Source organism: Rhyacophila brunnea, unplaced genomic scaffold, assembly GCF_057557595.1.
Source record: "Rhyacophila brunnea isolate RB1 unplaced genomic scaffold, BYU_Rbru_1.0 scaffold_19, whole genome shotgun sequence".
Lineage (NCBI taxonomy): Eukaryota > Metazoa > Arthropoda > Insecta > Trichoptera > Rhyacophilidae > Rhyacophila > Rhyacophila brunnea.
This window is the reverse complement of record NW_028232848.1, coordinates 10,468,783-10,485,892: the sequence shown is the minus strand read 5'-3', so window position 1 is coordinate 10,485,892 and position 17,110 is coordinate 10,468,783. Positions and strand designations below refer to the sequence as shown.

General features: G+C 34.1%; 1 protein-coding gene across 1 annotated transcript; it reads left to right on the top strand.

Moving 5' to 3' along the window:
* Nucleotides 1–1,978: 1,978 nt before the first annotated feature.
* Nucleotides 1,979–15,467, top strand: LOC147072736 (sorbitol dehydrogenase-like). Its single transcript, XM_085945826.1, has 8 exons — nucleotides 1,979–2,519; nucleotides 4,331–4,364; nucleotides 4,822–4,955; nucleotides 7,409–7,599; nucleotides 8,083–8,267; nucleotides 9,591–9,769; nucleotides 11,097–11,218; nucleotides 14,801–15,467. The coding sequence occupies exons 1-8, from the start codon at nucleotides 2,466–2,468 to the stop codon at nucleotides 14,970–14,972; spliced, it is 1,071 nt and encodes a 356-aa protein (XP_085801952.1). The 5' UTR covers nucleotides 1,979–2,465; the 3' UTR covers nucleotides 14,973–15,467.
* The last annotated feature ends 1,643 nt before the right edge of the window (nucleotides 15,468–17,110 follow it).

Below are 17,110 nucleotides of genomic sequence, written 5' to 3'. Positions count from 1 at the left end.
AAGATCCTACATAAATAGTGCACACTAAACTTTGTCAGTCAAACGTATTTGTTTTCATCGAACTATGACTACAAATTGCAGAGTGTTGGCTAGTATTCAAAAGTCAAAAAATATTAATTTATCTATAAAATATAAAATTACATTTTTATCGATCATGGTTTGGTATAGGGCAGGGCTTATTTTAAAAAACTAACCGACACCATTTGTAATGTATTCTTAAGTCGACGAAAACAAATAAGTATGACTGAAAAAGTGTGCACTATTTTTGTCGGATCGCCCATATTATACGTCATAAAGTATTAGGGTTTAATTGAATTTTATAAAACTAACCATCACCATCTGCAATTTGTATTCTTAAATCGATATAAATAAATAAGTATGACTGACAAAGTTTAATGTGCACTATTTATGTTGAATCTTAACAGTCTACCTCCACCCCTTGCCACTGTTGCATAGTAAGTTGTAGATACTTGTGCATTTCAAAGATTGGCAAAATAGGTAGGTATAGTTTATTTATTTGGAATCATAAAACATATGCTTATTGTTATAATATTTGAAGTAGTACCTATATTTTCATATCTTACAGTAGATACTAATTAGAAAGTTTAACCAGGGTCATTATTTTTAATATAACATAGAATTACATGGATTCTTAATAATAAAAATATAATATAATTATAAGTACTGATCTATTGACAAACAAACCATGGGAGTGCATAATTTTATAACAATATAATTGACCCCGAGAGGTGAATAATTGTGAATCTAGTCGAAAGAGAGGGAGAGAGTAGAATCAGTTCGGTTTGATAACCGTAACTATGTACTGTTGTTAAGTACCGAAGAGAATGAGTTAAACTAAGGCTTCCCAACTGTACCCGCTGTAAATTATTGAATCATAAGTCTTATAAACATACAACATAAGTGAAAAGTTCAATAGCTTTGACAGAAAATGTCATGTGGTTAAAGCGACACCGATCGAGATAAAACAACGCAATAGACTTCATGTAAGAGCGGTCGGAAAGCAGTAAAAGAAATGATAATCTGCGCAATTTCAAGGTTAAGTTGTTTCACTATAGTAGGTAATCTTTTTTTGTGTATGCTTTCATATTTTTAAACATAAAGTTCACAAGAAATAGTATTGTGGATGGTGCAGGGCTCCGTTCCACTCCTCTCTCAGACATGAATTTGATATAAATGCTATACAGCCATCTGTTTCCGGTACAACAGCGAACTGCATACATACAATTTACACGTACAGACCTACAAACTTATGTAAAGAATGGATGGGGGAGCCACCGTCGAAAACTACCCAATCAAAAGTCGCATCTAGACCGAATATGACGTTTTAAAAATGGCATCCATATGGTAGTTTGTAGTTCCATTTTTGACCGTTCTTTAGATAAGTTTGTCGGACTGTAACGATGGGAGTCTGACATTTTCTCAATCTCTTTAAAATGAGCTTTGCAGTCCAATCTCTTTGTCTTTGCAGCGTATGGTAGGTAGGTATGTCTTTAAGAATGAGATTTTTTCAATGTTCCGGAATAAACTAATATTTATTTTATATTGCTAAAAAAAAGTCACTGGCAAAGTGAATTTATAAAATTATTTTCAAGAATGAGATTGAATTATGTTCAATAAGTTGAATCTGCTAATATTTTTGAAAAATAACTGATTTTTGACACTATTTATTCTGGCAACATTTTGAACAGCTTTCAAACGTCATAAGCAACCAGTGTTGCCATGTCTACTGTAATTTCAGTAAATCTACTGAAATTTTGGTCAGGAAAAGAAAAATTTATGATATTTGTGATGAATAAAAGTCACTTTTATCTGATATCTTAAAAGACACTTGTGAGATTATGTCAATATGCACGCTTTCACCAAACACAATCATTGAATTTCATACATTTTTGTCAATCTACTGATATTTTGAAGAAAAAATCAAAAAAGGTACTGAATTTTGAAAATTTTAGTTGGCAACACTGTAAGCAACAACATTCAAAAATGACATATTTTTGAATGACGTAATAGTAAAATTTCGTGCTGAAAATAATATAAATGCTTCAATAATAATTTTGCTCAGAAAATTGGGTTAGAACTTTTAGTTTTAACAAATTTAATTATGTATATTCGTGTAGTTTGAGAATTCTGATTTATTTTTATAACCTGTTGACACTTAGCTTCAAGACGTGATAATAAGCTTCTCATAAACAATTACATTGATAAAGCACTTAATTTATGATTGTTAAGTAACATTAATAATTATACGTTTGCTGATAACATTGACACTGTCAATAATAAATTATCTAACATTATAGCGCTGACTTGTTTGATAAAGTCAAGTTGCTTATTTTAAAATATTTCCCCATTTGGCGGTTAGTTTATTATCAACTCCCGCTGATGTCGCTTGTTTGCTGACGAGTTCATATACGTTTTGTAATAAATAAAATAATATATTATCCACAATGGCCACAGACAACTTGACAGCCGTGCTTTACAAAACCAAAGATCTCCGATTGGTAAGTTGTAGAGGTGAGTTGGAAATACTGTCACCAGTTTGTGTACTTAAGTTTCGGATGAAACTACCCATACTAAGTATTTGTGGCCCAATAAACTTGTTTCAAGAAACTTGAAACGTTTAGATGTTCGAATTCGAACGCATTCGATGATCTTCCTAGGTCCTTTTTCTTGAGTGTGTAATTTAACAAGATAATTAAGAGCTAGTCGAAGAATCTAGTTTATCACAAGTTTTGTTTTGTTACGCCAAAGAAGTATAACTTCTAACGAGTGTACATAAGTACACACACCGATTTTTTTGACGAAGCAGGGCAAAATTTAAAACTCGCACCTCGATAGCCTGCTAGACCTATTGATATAGCTATAGCACATACGTAGCAATGGAAAAGGGTGGATGTAGACTGTTAAGATCCAATATAAATAGTCCACACTAAACTTTGTCAGTCAAACGTATTTGTTTTCATTAAACGAAGACCACAATGTGTTGATAGTGTTTGTTAGTCTTTAAAATTCAATTAAACCCTGTCAAAACTCAAGTCATGTTAGATAATATTTTATAGATAAACGAATATTTTTTATCGATTATGGTTTGGTTTAAGCAGCAACGCCATCTGTAATATGTAGCCCTAAGTCAAAGAAAACAAATAAGACAGTATGACTGAAAAAGTGTGGACTATTTTTGTAGGATCGCCCATGCCTACCAAAATTATCATGGCTTGGTTAGGCACCAGCACCATCTGCAAATCATATTCTTAGTTCAATGAAAACAAATATGTATGACTGACAAAGTTTAATGTGCTCTATTTACGTATTACACTCCACCCCTCGCTACTGATACATCCATTCAAAACTAGTTTTATTGAAAAATCGCCCAGAGCGGGTTTGTCGACTAAGCAACTCATATGTTAGACTGTTAGAGTAAACGCTTCATAACTTTGCACTCCGGCTCTAGGATGAAAATGATGTAATACATTCTAAAAATATTTTTTTACATATTATCTATTTATTTTCTTATGAAGTACTAATATAAATACAAGTGAATATCATTTGATCTAATTTTATGCGAGGTAATCAGGGAAAGAGGCGTATCAGTGTAGTAAAAAGTGCAAAGTTATAAAACGTATACTCTACCTATGGCAAATTTACGTAACTTTATTTTAAAATAGCCGATGATGTTCATTCAGGTGCTCGGAAGTCCATCATCTTGGTATCAGAGTAGAGTGAGGTGATGGGGGATCTTTGCAAAGACTTGGAACACACAGTTATTTATCAGTATAAGCAAAGAAAACACGGAACTTGTAATTTAATACCTCTGCGCAGAATTAGATTAAATATTAGTGTCACAGTAAAATTAGGGGTAGAGTTGTAAGGGGCGAACAATTAATTATCTTAAATATTTGATATATCATTACTAAGGCTACATATTTTCTAGCTAGAGACGGTTTAGTTAGGTTGGTATTTCGCTGACCGGCACTTAAGAACACTTATCAATGGAGCACAATATTACACTTGTTATTAGATGTATTTGTTTAGATTACGACTGATCTTATGTCACTTATTAAATAAATACGGGTAATTTAATGTTCGGCTGGGCCGCACATTTTGTCAGTGTGCAGCGAATACTTTATAATTAAAATAGTGTGCTGTGACACGAATAAGTTTCGAAAGTACTGATCTAATTGAGACAGACGGTGTTTTGGGTTCAGATGTACGAGTATACATAATTTATTATTCTTGCTAAAACTGATCTTTGTCTAAGTCATTGTAAGTTAATTTTAATTATGTATTGTGACTGTATTGTTTTCTTTTTCAGGAACAACGAGCGATACCTACCATCACAGATGAGCGTAAATATACACATTGAATAATTCTAATTCTTTTGAATTCATAATCGAGGGTATACTGACAGAAAGCATTAACCCATTAAAACAAGTTCTGAGACAATCGCAAAAAGGAATTTAATTTTTTTTTCAAAGCGTTCTCCCACATAGATTTTTTTATGATTTAAAAACATTTTTTCTACATTATAAAGACTAACCTTTATGGCAAACACAATATACGTTTACAAAAAGTCCAACATTTTATTAATTGAGAAAAATCTAAATTATTTCTAATGTATCACAATAAATGACTGCAGATTTACATATTGGAGTTTTTTAAGGTTACGCAACTTGAGAAATTTATTCAACATTCTACATGTTCTGGAATTAATGTGACTGGTGTAGGAGAGGGAAGCGTAGTGCAATTTGATAGTATACATCACCGCAACAAGATTTATTGATTATATTACGTTTATTTCTACAGAGGTCCTACTCAAGATGGATTCCGTGGGAATCTGTGGATCAGACGTGCACTACTGGACCACAGGGCGATGTGGAAACTTCATTGTGGAAGCACCCATGGTCATTGGGCACGAAGCATCCGGTATCGTAGCCAAAGTAATCAATCTTCCTCTACTCTACCTCTATTCATATTAACAATTTAGAGCTTGTTCAGATGGTGTGTGTTACCGGTGGTACGCCGCGAGTGCATGTGGACGGCTGATTTGTTACGTGTGAGTAAAAGAGAGCTCTTAAGCTACAATGCCAAACATATGGGCTTCCAAAGAGTGGAGATTATTGTAACAGCTTTTTACGAGGAATATTTATCAGCAATTTGCTCGAATCATTGAATCCTCGCTCCAGATCCAAACACATATTGAAATTAACATCTGAATGTGACTGACTGCTTTAAAGGCAAGTTGTCTACCACTACTTAATTTTATTTATAATAATAATGTAAGAATTATTGTTATTTTTCTACAGCCAACAATCTATACATCAAAATGAAAAAACTACTTATAAATTCATCTTATCTGTGTTCCAAAAATCTTATTTATGTTCTTATTTAAATTCTATGGCATTTATCTTCTTTGTTTAATTCTTAGTTTAAAATACCTGAAATATGTTTGTAGTATCAACAAAATGGGAGATAAGTCAAGCAAACTGAAATTGAGATATGTAGCTAATTAATTGTTCATTTTTATTAACAAATAATTACAAGATAAAAAGAACTTTTTATATACGTTTTTAAATTTTCTGTTGAATCATATAAACTTGACTTGACTAGCTTAAATGATCAAAAAAAATTGTATTTGATAGAAATAATACTGAAATGTAATGTTGACATGTCAAATTGATTTCCATAGTAACGCATGTATATATTAATAATTTAGTTGCTGGGACCCCAGGCCCCTAGCTACCAATAATGGTGTCAAAATAACTTTTCGTACAAAACAGAATTAACTGAAAATGAATTCAATTCTACTTAAAGATGGCTAAAAGTATTAAAAAAATGCATTGGCATCGTGTTCTGATATATTCTAAAAGTTTCAAATGTCTAGCTAGTCGGGAAGTTAATTAAAAATCAATCAATCAATCAAGATTTGTACCGGACAAATAAGAATACGAGCTAAGAAAAACGTTGTAAAAACAGGAGATAAATAGGAATCTCTTCTCTATTTATTATTGTATGTATTTGTAATTATCTCATTTCAAATATCTAAAGATAAACAATACTCTACTGACTGATCTAACCTAACCATGCTCTGTGTGTTTGATAAGTATTTTCTAATATCTTAACAGAAATAACATATAAGCAGGCACGCACACAAGATGGAGGTTATCGGGTCCGGACCCCCCCAGAAACAAAAAATACAAATTATTTAGGTAAATGGAATATTACTTCTGCTTCATTTTCGTCAGGACCTCATGACTGAGGATTGTGACCCGGATGATTTGTCTGTTGAACAACCTTCTCAACGGGTTGGTCCCACTCCTCTCGGCATTATACAAAATGCGACACCTATGGTGACTGGAAGACCAGTGGCACTCATAAATTGGCGAAACTATCTGGAGCGTTCAATGTTCGCTTTCATATTCAGATGCGGCATGTCTAAAAGACAAGACAGTACGGATAATACAAACGGACACATATTCATGAGTGCTAAGCCACGCTCATTCGATAACCACTTGTGGATGCGACAACTCGTATTAAATCGTAGGTGAACACCCTTATACCTGCAGGCCAGATATTTATCACAAGACTCAAACTATGGAGTGTCTGGGTATGTGAATTTACCTGGAAAAGTGCGGTATATTTGTGGTTTAAGCGATGAGAAGCTATAGGCAGGGTAAATCTTGTCCGGAAACTTGTATGTATGCAGTTCACCGTGAAATGTTGTATGGGAAATATATGGCCGTATATTAAAAACCCTCCGTCGACCAAGGGGTCGTATAGTACTGACATAAAATTCATGTCTAAATAAAACACGGTTCTTGTCGGTTTACACTTTACAGGAACCCAGCAGCAAACAAATTTTGAAAATAGCCGATATACTGGATTATTTGTTAAGTTAGGTTAGGTTTTCATTCTTGAATTCTTGAATTTTGCTAAAATCAGCGATGAAAATTGAATTAATCTTCATATTGAATCTAATAAAATTGGAGACCGTATATACGGTCATCTCTTTCCGATAAGAAAGCTCACGGCGAACTGTGCCACGGTGAAATGTTTTACATACAATTTACATGTAACCGGGGTAAATATAGAGATATTATGGATGTTTTTTACAAAATGGACTCCCCCAAACCATTTTACATCGAAAGGACAATGGATATAATCATGTAACATTGATTTCTAGAATAAGAAAACACAGGACATAATAAAATAATATATATTTCTCAAAGTCTACACATTGCTCAGATTAAGGTTCCAAAGATACCCTAAATTCTTAATTTCCAACCTTAACACAGCACATTGGCTCTTAAGCAACTGGCAAAATCAATTAACAGAGCTGACAGCAGCGAAGTAAATATGTAAATATTTGAATTGAATGTTTTGTTTTATTCAGGTTGGAGGCAAAGTAAAAAATTTGAAAGTAGGCGATCGGGTTGCTATTGAACCAGGAGTTCCGTGCCGGTACTGTGACTTCTGCAAGAATGGCCAGTACAACCTCTGTCCTGACATGTACTTCTGCGCTACGCCTCCTGTCCATGGCAATCTTACACGATATTACGCCCACGCTGCAGACTTCTGCTACAAGTAATAATTCTCTAGTAGATTTATATATTATAGGTATAAGCATAGATATGGTAAATAAGTAGATGGAGTGTTTACATACAGAAATGCTACGAAATAGTTGGTCATGAAATTTAAGCTAATTCGAGAGTTATAATGGCGGAAAATGTCGGCCAGGAGACCAGTTCAGGACTAGCCCTTATAAAGAAATATTGACTGTTTGGTGGGTCAATGTATTGTGAGCTCACCGAGAATCGAGCCCCTCAGCCCCGGGGTGAGGAAATAAGAGCATCAGAAGTATTTTAAAAATTTTTATAAGTATATAAATATTTCAAGAAAGACAATATGTTGTTCAATAAACTGCAATATCTCATATATTTTGCTGGCTTATCTCTTTATTGTATTTTTATAAATATCATACAGATTCAACTCAATTTCATGTTTTTGACTTGTCTTCTTTGTCCTTGAGACCGCAGAATTAATTTTACAAATGTGTATAAATCGCAGGCTTCCCGACCATGTGAGTATGGAAGAAGGAGCCATGCTGGAGCCACTGTCGGTGGGTGTGCACGGTTGCCGTAGGGCTGGCGTTACTGCGGGTAGCGCGGTGCTCATCTTAGGGGCAGGGCCCATCGGGTTGGTGACACTGCTCACCGCCAAGGCTATGGGCGCCACCGATATCCTTATCACAGGTGAAAATGAAAATTTTTACAATTGACAAAATAAAATAATATATAATTTTTCTACTTAATCTACATAACAATCAGATTACGGAGAAGATCTTAACTCTTACGAAAATCATTAGTGCTGTAAATGACAAAATAAAAACAAATACGGAAGATTAACTATAATGGTTTGGAAATCATTTTTTTGTTAATTCTACAATATTTGAGTTATTTATATTGACAGTTTTGGGCTATAAATCCATCCTCAGAACGATCCAAATATAACCAATGTCCGTAGAAATAAACCTTTTTCAATGTAACAATTTCAACCCCCGTCATCACTATTCTGACTTTTTTTAAATCTTATATTATCAATGACATTATTAATGGACAACGCACTCAGTACAGTATCTAGCAAGTAAATTAGCGCATAGCGATATTTGCACATGCCTAGGTAGATGTCATGTGACAAAATTTCGCAATTTCCATTATGCGATATCACGCATCGGGCACTTATAGCAATATCACCTTTATTGTGATGGCGTTAGAACAGTGTTTCTAGTGTCAATGTTCATTTGAGCAAGCAATATTGTTATTAAAATATGAATTATGCCATTCGGCAAACTCGACAACAAGCATCAGGAATTTATAGCAATACTACCTTTATTGTAATGGCATTAGAACAGATTATGCCATTCGGCAGACCCGACAAAAAAGTGAGTGTCATTTTTTTTCCAGATGCTTCGTCCATATTAATGTCATTGTGTATTATAATAGATTAATTAAATAAAATTGAAACCTTACTCCGCTACAGCCATGTGCAGGGGGTGAGGCAGATAGATTTCAGAAAGCACATCATCTTCCACTGACATGAATTTAGACTCACTAAACGTTCGCTGTTTGAATTTTAGCTTTAGTTAAATTCTTATTATTCTGAGAATGAATTTATATCGCAATACAACTGTCAACAAACATATCCCAAATAATGTAGAATTGACAAAAAGATTTTTTCCAAGCCATTATAATGGAGCTCTACCATGTAAATGTTAATTCAATTAACAAGAGACTTATGTTTCAATTCAGTTTTAAAGATTTACTCATGTTACGATGGCCAAGCGGCTTACGCGTCGGTCTATAATGTCTTAGGTCCCAGATTCAAATCCATGCACATATATCGTTTTTCAATTTGTGTTTAGAGTCAGAGTATGAACCTAATAGGTTGAGCAAGTGGCTAACATCCATTTCTCGTAAAAACAATAATCTACTGATACAAACCTTCATTCTGTGCAGGATCGGACATCGTCTAATAATAATAAATAATATTATATCATAAAAATGTTTCTCTTGCAGATTTACTCCAAAGCCGTTTAGACCTGGCAAAAGAATTAGGTGCCACGCACACTCTGCTCATCAAGAGGGAGGATAAAGAAGAGGACATTGTTAAGAACATCTGCAAAAAAATGGGAATGGAACCCGACAAAACCCTCGACTGCAGTGGAGTTGAATCCACCATTCGTATCGCGGTTCTGGTAATTCCACCATTCCTTACATACTAATTCAATTTGATTCATTTAAGGGGGATCAATAAATACACCAACCTAGCGGAAAAATACGAAGCTTGCAGTTGGAGATTTTTTTGTGATAATTTACAATTCCAACTGTATTAATTAATAAATATGTATCTGAAAACATTAGAAAGATTTATTTTTCTTAAGTCAATTATTGTAAAAAAAAATGTGAATTTGTCACATATTTGGTACATAGCTTTCGTTATTATTACATTATTTTTATGGTTTTATTTATTATTAAAATTTAGTTTATTAAGTTTTCAAATTTTCGCCGTTTAAATTTTTGACTAATTCATAGTTTTAATATTTTTTATATCTATTTTAAAAAAACATTGATTTTTATAAAAAATATAAATGTGTATAACTTGAAATCCTTTTTATTTATATGAAATCTTATTTAGGTATGGTCCCAATATTTAAGCTTGATTTAAATGAATACGACAATTAAATTTGTGTTATTCCAGATGACGAGCTATAGGAGGTTAGAATTTCATAACAAGTTGACATTTCAATAAATGTGTTACTGTTACTGAGACAAATAAATTATTGAATTCATTTTAGGTACTGGCCACACTAATTAGTTGTCAGAATCGCGTTCCTGTAAAATTTCTGCCAAATAGTCAGAGATTCAACCGTCCGGTTCGATTTGTTTGATTCAGTTTGATTTGATTAGCTGGAACGTACCTATTAATAATGAATCTGATTTTTTTTTGATCGTTCACAATTCTTCGTATTATAAGTATTCTCTATATGAGACTCACAATGTTTGCATACTTGATCAAAAATTCTTTCCCAATGTATATTATAATAATATTGTGTACTGCGTACGTTGTTACTTACGTCATCTATTGTGAAATATTATACTTTGGGTAAAAGTAATGATTGGCAACAGTCTGATTATGAACAAACGTTCTTCATTTTTTTCACTCACTTCACATAAACATGACATATCATGATTAAAATTCACTTGAAAATGCAAGATTTAAACCAAATCTGTACCTATTTGAACCTTAGAATCAGAAATGAAATGTTTTACTGTTCAGTATTATTGGATTTTTATTTAACAAAGCTGAAGAAATGAAAAACAAACTGATTTGAAATTCTATCTAATATATTTATTGAATCGTTGGCATCTGTATTACTATGTGAGTCGGCACCCTCCAAACTTGGATTTATAGAGATAGTGATCATTAAAAATATAATACGGAATGACGAAACCATAGACTAAATTTATCAATAAACAATAGTATGTTTTTTTCCTTCTCTTTATATTGTGTTCTCATTACAGGTAACACGTCCCGGCGGAGTAGCAGTACTAATTGGCATGGGTGCTTCCGAAGTGAAGATTCCTCTGCAGCACGCTTTGGCCAGAGAAGTTGACATTAGAGGCATTTTCCGATATTGCAATGAGTGAGTGTATACTGTTTACTATTTATATCCAATGTTTTTAACATCATTGTAATAGAGTTCTACCAAAAACACCATTTCAATTAATATATAATATAGAAGTATATATATAATAATACAGACTATGATATTCATATGCACGTCTAAAATGACTGAGCGGTTACCGCGTCGGTTTGGATCCGTGTCTAGCAAAAATTCACATATTTTTCTGAATGTTTGTTTGGATCGAGAGTATGGATCTAATAGGTTGAGCAAGTGGCTAACATCCATTTCTTGTAAAAAGAAAATACAAAAATCTGTAGATACAACCTCCACTCTGTGAGTGTCCATGTGATCTTAGAGTCGAACATGGTATATAAAAAAATATTAATACTGCCCATTGTGGAGTGGTAAACAAAGAAACAGAGTAATGCAGTTCTTTATCCGACACTTCAGACCCAGTGCCACCAGAAAATCACTTGACAATTATTAATTGCAAGCTTTACAGAAAGGACTCAGCTCAATTGAAAAGGGTTTAAAAATTTAAAAAAACATAGACTCCAACGAAGAACGCGTTATAGCTACAAAGCAAGGAATAAAAAAATTATTAGCTTGCTACAAAGAAGTCCTGCATGAAAAAAAGAAGGCTCTGTGTCGTCAGACAAATTTGTTAGATTTTATGAAGCCGACATTGAAATAATTTATTTACGAAACTCATTTATTTTTTTAATATATATACTGTATGTACAAAGAACTGTATTTAATTAAATATTTTTCTTGTAAACTAGTGTTCTTGTTAGTCCTTGGTCCCAATTAAACAAAATTTATATTTATTTATATGCAAAGTTGTACCCAGACTTACGCAAATTTGATTTAAGCGATTTTCGTCGGACCCACCTATTGTGTAACTCCGGGGTATTACTGTATACCATAAACCTGTGGCTGTCATTAGATTCCTGGGACCCAGATCACAATTGAGGCGCCGAGTCGCTAAACTGGCTCCTGGCGATTTTTTGATAAAATTAGTTTTGAATGTACACATGTGCTATATTGATATATCTACCAACTTTTCCAGTTGAGAGTTTCATATTCCTTCCTATTTCGTCAATAAATCAAAATAAATATTGACGTGAGTCGCCAAGCGCGCTCTTTGAAAAAATAATGAGTCGATAAATTGTCTCTTCATAACCGACCAATCAGACGCCGCCATTCAAATGCTGATTTTAAACGTACTTTAAATTCTCTATGCAATCGTGTCAAACTGGTCACGTGTGTACAGTGAAAAAGTCATGATTTTGCTTCGTCTATTTGATTGTTTTTATTAATTAATAATGGATGCTTCATTAGTTAGTGTACGGGAATCTCAACCAGGAGAATCAAGGAAGCGTTTGAGAAATCCAGCTGGCTGGAGATGTAATGCGTTACGCCAGGAAAAGTATTTGAAAATGGGCATTCCAAACATTAATTTTTGCTATAGTTTGAATAATCCAGTGGTGTCACATATTAATTTTTAGTTTCATATGCATTTTTTTTAAGTATGCCGTAAAAAAAAAAAAAAAAAAAAAATTGGATAATAAGCGTGATGTAATTAAGATTTTTAAATAAAAGTTTTTAACATATTTTTAGTTTGTGTCAAAAATATTATTATTGGGACCCTTATTAATTGAACATTATTTTTGAATCATTTGACGACTTTCTAAGCGAATCCATAATTATAATAAATTAATTAACATAACCGCCTTAAAGGTCTTTATATAAATATTTACATATCTATATTAAAAGCTGATAACCCGTGCATAGGATTGGTTGGGCACTGCGCTACCCTAATATTGGTTTATGCCATAGACCAACTCTGATAATTTCAATAAGTCATGGGATATGACTTACATGTTGATATGATTACTCATAGGATTGCGTTTGGTTTAAAAACATACTTTTTGGGATGTATTTATTTAGTTATAAGTAGACACATGTTTCGACTTACATCATCAAATTCGTTTTTTGGCTTTACTCCAGCAAACACTGATTAAAATTATTTTTCGTTACCTACTTCATACTTAATAGTCCCCATACAAGTTACGAAAAAAAATTATTTCGAAAAATTTAGTATAATATGGCGATTATCGTTTATTCGAAATCAAATTTTTAGGGACCGCTGTAGTTAAAGAATTATACTGTACTAATATTTTATTTAATCAACTTATTTCCAATCATCCCCAGAAATCACTTATTCTTTTATTTTGTATACTTCTGTAATTTCTTGCTTGCTGCTCCTTGATAAACAACGATTCATTATTACGAAAAAATGCTTTTTTATGTATGTATGTATACCACTTTAAAAGCTAAATAGATGCAATGTAAAAAAAGACCTACCAGCTAGTAGGTAAGTATGGCTACGAAATATTTGTTTGGCAAAATAAATTATAAAATATCTATATTTTATTGAAATAAATACGGGCCGTTACTGAGCTGTCATTTCCGGCCGACCATGTTCCCGCAAGTGCCAAATTCGACTCTATTGACATGGAATGTCAAAATGTGAGTAACAAATTTTGCTCCTTGCGACAGCGAGTGACTCAAGTCCGCTCTCCGGACAATTTAAATGGATTTATTTGGAATGTTGCCACATATAAATTGAATTTGAGGTTTTATTTTACTTTTAATATTAACCTGGAAGATACAAAACCACTTAAATTACACATAAAGTTAACACACTGTCCATAACATTTTTTCGTAATTTACTCAAAACTCAAAAAACCCTCAGGAGCCACTTTAGCGACTCAGCGCCTCAATTATAGTATTATTTATTGAATATTCATTTTTCATGTACAATCGATTGATTGATGATTTCGTAATGTTATGAGATAGTGGGTCTGCAATTTCAATCGGTCAGTGCCTGTATATATATGATTTCGTAATGTTATGAGATAGTGGGTCTGCAATTTCAATCGGTCAGTGCCTGTATATGATTTCGTAATGTTATGAGATAGTGGGTCTGCAATTTCAATCGGTCAGTCCCTGTATATGATTTCGTAATGTTATGAGATAGTGGGTCTGCAATTTCAATCGGTCAGTGCCTGTATATGATTTCGTAATGTTATGAGATAGTGGGTCTGCAATTTCAATCGGTCAGTGCCTGTATATATATGATTTCGTAATGTTATGAGATAGTGGGTCTGCAATTTCAATCGGTCAGTGCCTGTATATGATTTCGTAATGTTATGAGATAGTGGGTCTGCAATTTCAATCGGTCAGTCCCTGTATATGATTTCGTAATGTTATGGGATAGTGGGTCTGCAATTTCATAACATTACGAATTAATTTCGTTATAATTTCATAATATTATTCCATACTCTAAAAATGTATAAAAGCGGGTCCAAATCAATTGGAGATGTCACTCGATTACAAATTTCCATTAAACACACATCGAACCGAATTACCGTTATATTTATTGTTATCATCATTATTTGAAAAGTAAATAAATTCACGCCTCCTTCACGAACAACTACTACCGTCTTTAATCGGCAACATGTATCTTGTTTGTAGGTATAGCATACCTACATACCCGTGAGTATTTTAAAGTAATATTTATATTTTTTTTTACAGTTATCCCCTTGCATTGTCTATGGTTGCCAGCGGACAGATAAATGTGAAGCCCCTTGTAACTCATCACTTTACCATGGAAGAGACAGAGAAGGCGTTTGAAACGGCCAGGGCAGGATTGGGCGTCAAAGTTATGATTCATGTACAGCCACAAAATACTAACAATAAAGTTTGAAACAATAAATATACATAATAATCAATTTACAATGTTGTATGATTAAAAATATTGTAAGAACAAAAAAAGGCAATAATTTGAATAATAATCTTTTACCAATTGAAAATATTATATTATATAATGTATCATTTACTTAAGTAAGTTTGATTATATTTCTGTGGTCAAGGAAAAGGTAAATATGTCTAAAATCATGTTATGTACACTAACTACCACCTAATGTTTATTAATATGGAGAAGGAAGATGAGTCAAAATCTACAATAATTTTCTGCTTTCAAGAAAAAATATAATTACCGGATAACTTTATCTTATTATGTACTTGTTTAAAATACATCTCACTTTCATGTTATTGACTTATTTCCCTTTTCCTTGAGACGATAAATTTTGATACTGTATCGTGTGTCTCATTGTATAAAACAGATACAACTTTTGTTTATTTAACATATTTATTTGTAATATTTTAATATGAATATTTTTTAATAAAAATTAAGTGCCATAACAATAACAATAATGACATTATTTATTCCTCATCTTCTTGCCAAAGCAAAGAACAATGAGGCTGTTCAATCCAGCTAAAGCTCCGGGACACGACAGCTTCACGGCGGATATCTGTCTCAATTCATTCTTAACTGTTCCTAGCATAGTTGTCGCTTTTTATAATGCCTGTTTGCGAATTGGTCATTTTCCAAAAATCTGGAAGGTAGCTAGAGTGGTGGTTATTCCCAAACCGGGAAAGGACGACTACGCTAACGTCTCGTCATATCGGCCCATCGGATTGCTGTCCGTGTTCGGCAAAGTACTCGAAAAATTATTTATTAATCGAGTTTCCTGGAAACTTCAAACTAAACACCTGCTCAACGAATACCAGTACGGTTTCACCTCTCAAAAGAGTACTGAAGACGCGCTTCATGCAGCAATTGATAGAATCAGGGGGATTAACCGCGATAGTCAGCTCGTAGTGGCGGTATCTCTAGATATCAAAGGCGCGTTTGACAACGCATGGTGGCCATATCTTCTTCAACAGTTGAAATCTAAAAATTGTCCCGCTAACATTTTCAGGCTCATCAAAAACTATCTATCCGACCGAGAAGTTTTCGTTGAATATGCTGGAGCATCTGCTACCAAAGAGACATCAAAGGGATGCATACAAGGTTCGTCTTGCGGCCCTGTCCTGTGGAATATAGTTCTCGACGATCTTCTCTCTATGCCGTTTCCTAAAGGTGTACACGCACAGGCCTTTGCTGATTGTGGAATCCAACGAACTTGGTTTTCTAGAAACCATGACTAACAGCGTGTTGGAGAGCGTCGAGGCCTGGGGAAGGAAGGTCAAATTGTCTTTCTCCGCGGAGAAAACGAAGGCCTTATTCTTTACTAGGAGGCGCGTCTCTCCGCCTTCGCTGGTGATGAATGGGCAACCTCTATCTTTTTCTAGGGATTTTAAGCTTTTAGGGGTTGTAATCGATGACAAACTAAATTGGTCAAAGCACGCGGATAGCATCTGCAAAAGAGCAGCGATTACTTCGCTCAAACTAGCAAGAATGGCCAAACCCACATGGGGTGTATCTTCTGAAGCTCTTCGAATTCTCTACACTTGTGCTATTGAGCCTATGATCACGTATGCGGCCAGCATATGGTATGAAGCTGCCAAACGGAAAAACATAGCAAAAAAACTCAATACGGTTCAGCGTGCACTAGCTATACGAATATGCAGAGCTTACCGCACGGCTTCACTAAATTCAACGCAAGCTCTAGCAGGACTTATGCCTCTAGATTTACGTTTAAAACAAATCGCTCTCACTTACAGAGCTAAGAAGGGCGAGGAGGGCCTCGCAGGTTTTCTGCCAGACGATAGGCTTTACGAAAAACCGGTGGACTATAGAAGGCTGCCACACCCGGCTATACTATTTTCTGAAGTGGTTTCTTATCCTTCTTATCCTTATCCAACGTTGGAAACAACGAATACAAGAATATGCCGATTTTCACGGATGGGAGCAAAATTGATGGCGGTACTGGTGCAGGGTTTGTGGCATACATTAATGGCGGTGAGATAGCGGCTCGTAAGTACCGCCTTGCTAGCTATTGTACGGCAATGCAGGCCGAACTCTATGCCATCCAATGCGCTCTGGAGTGGGCAGGCTCA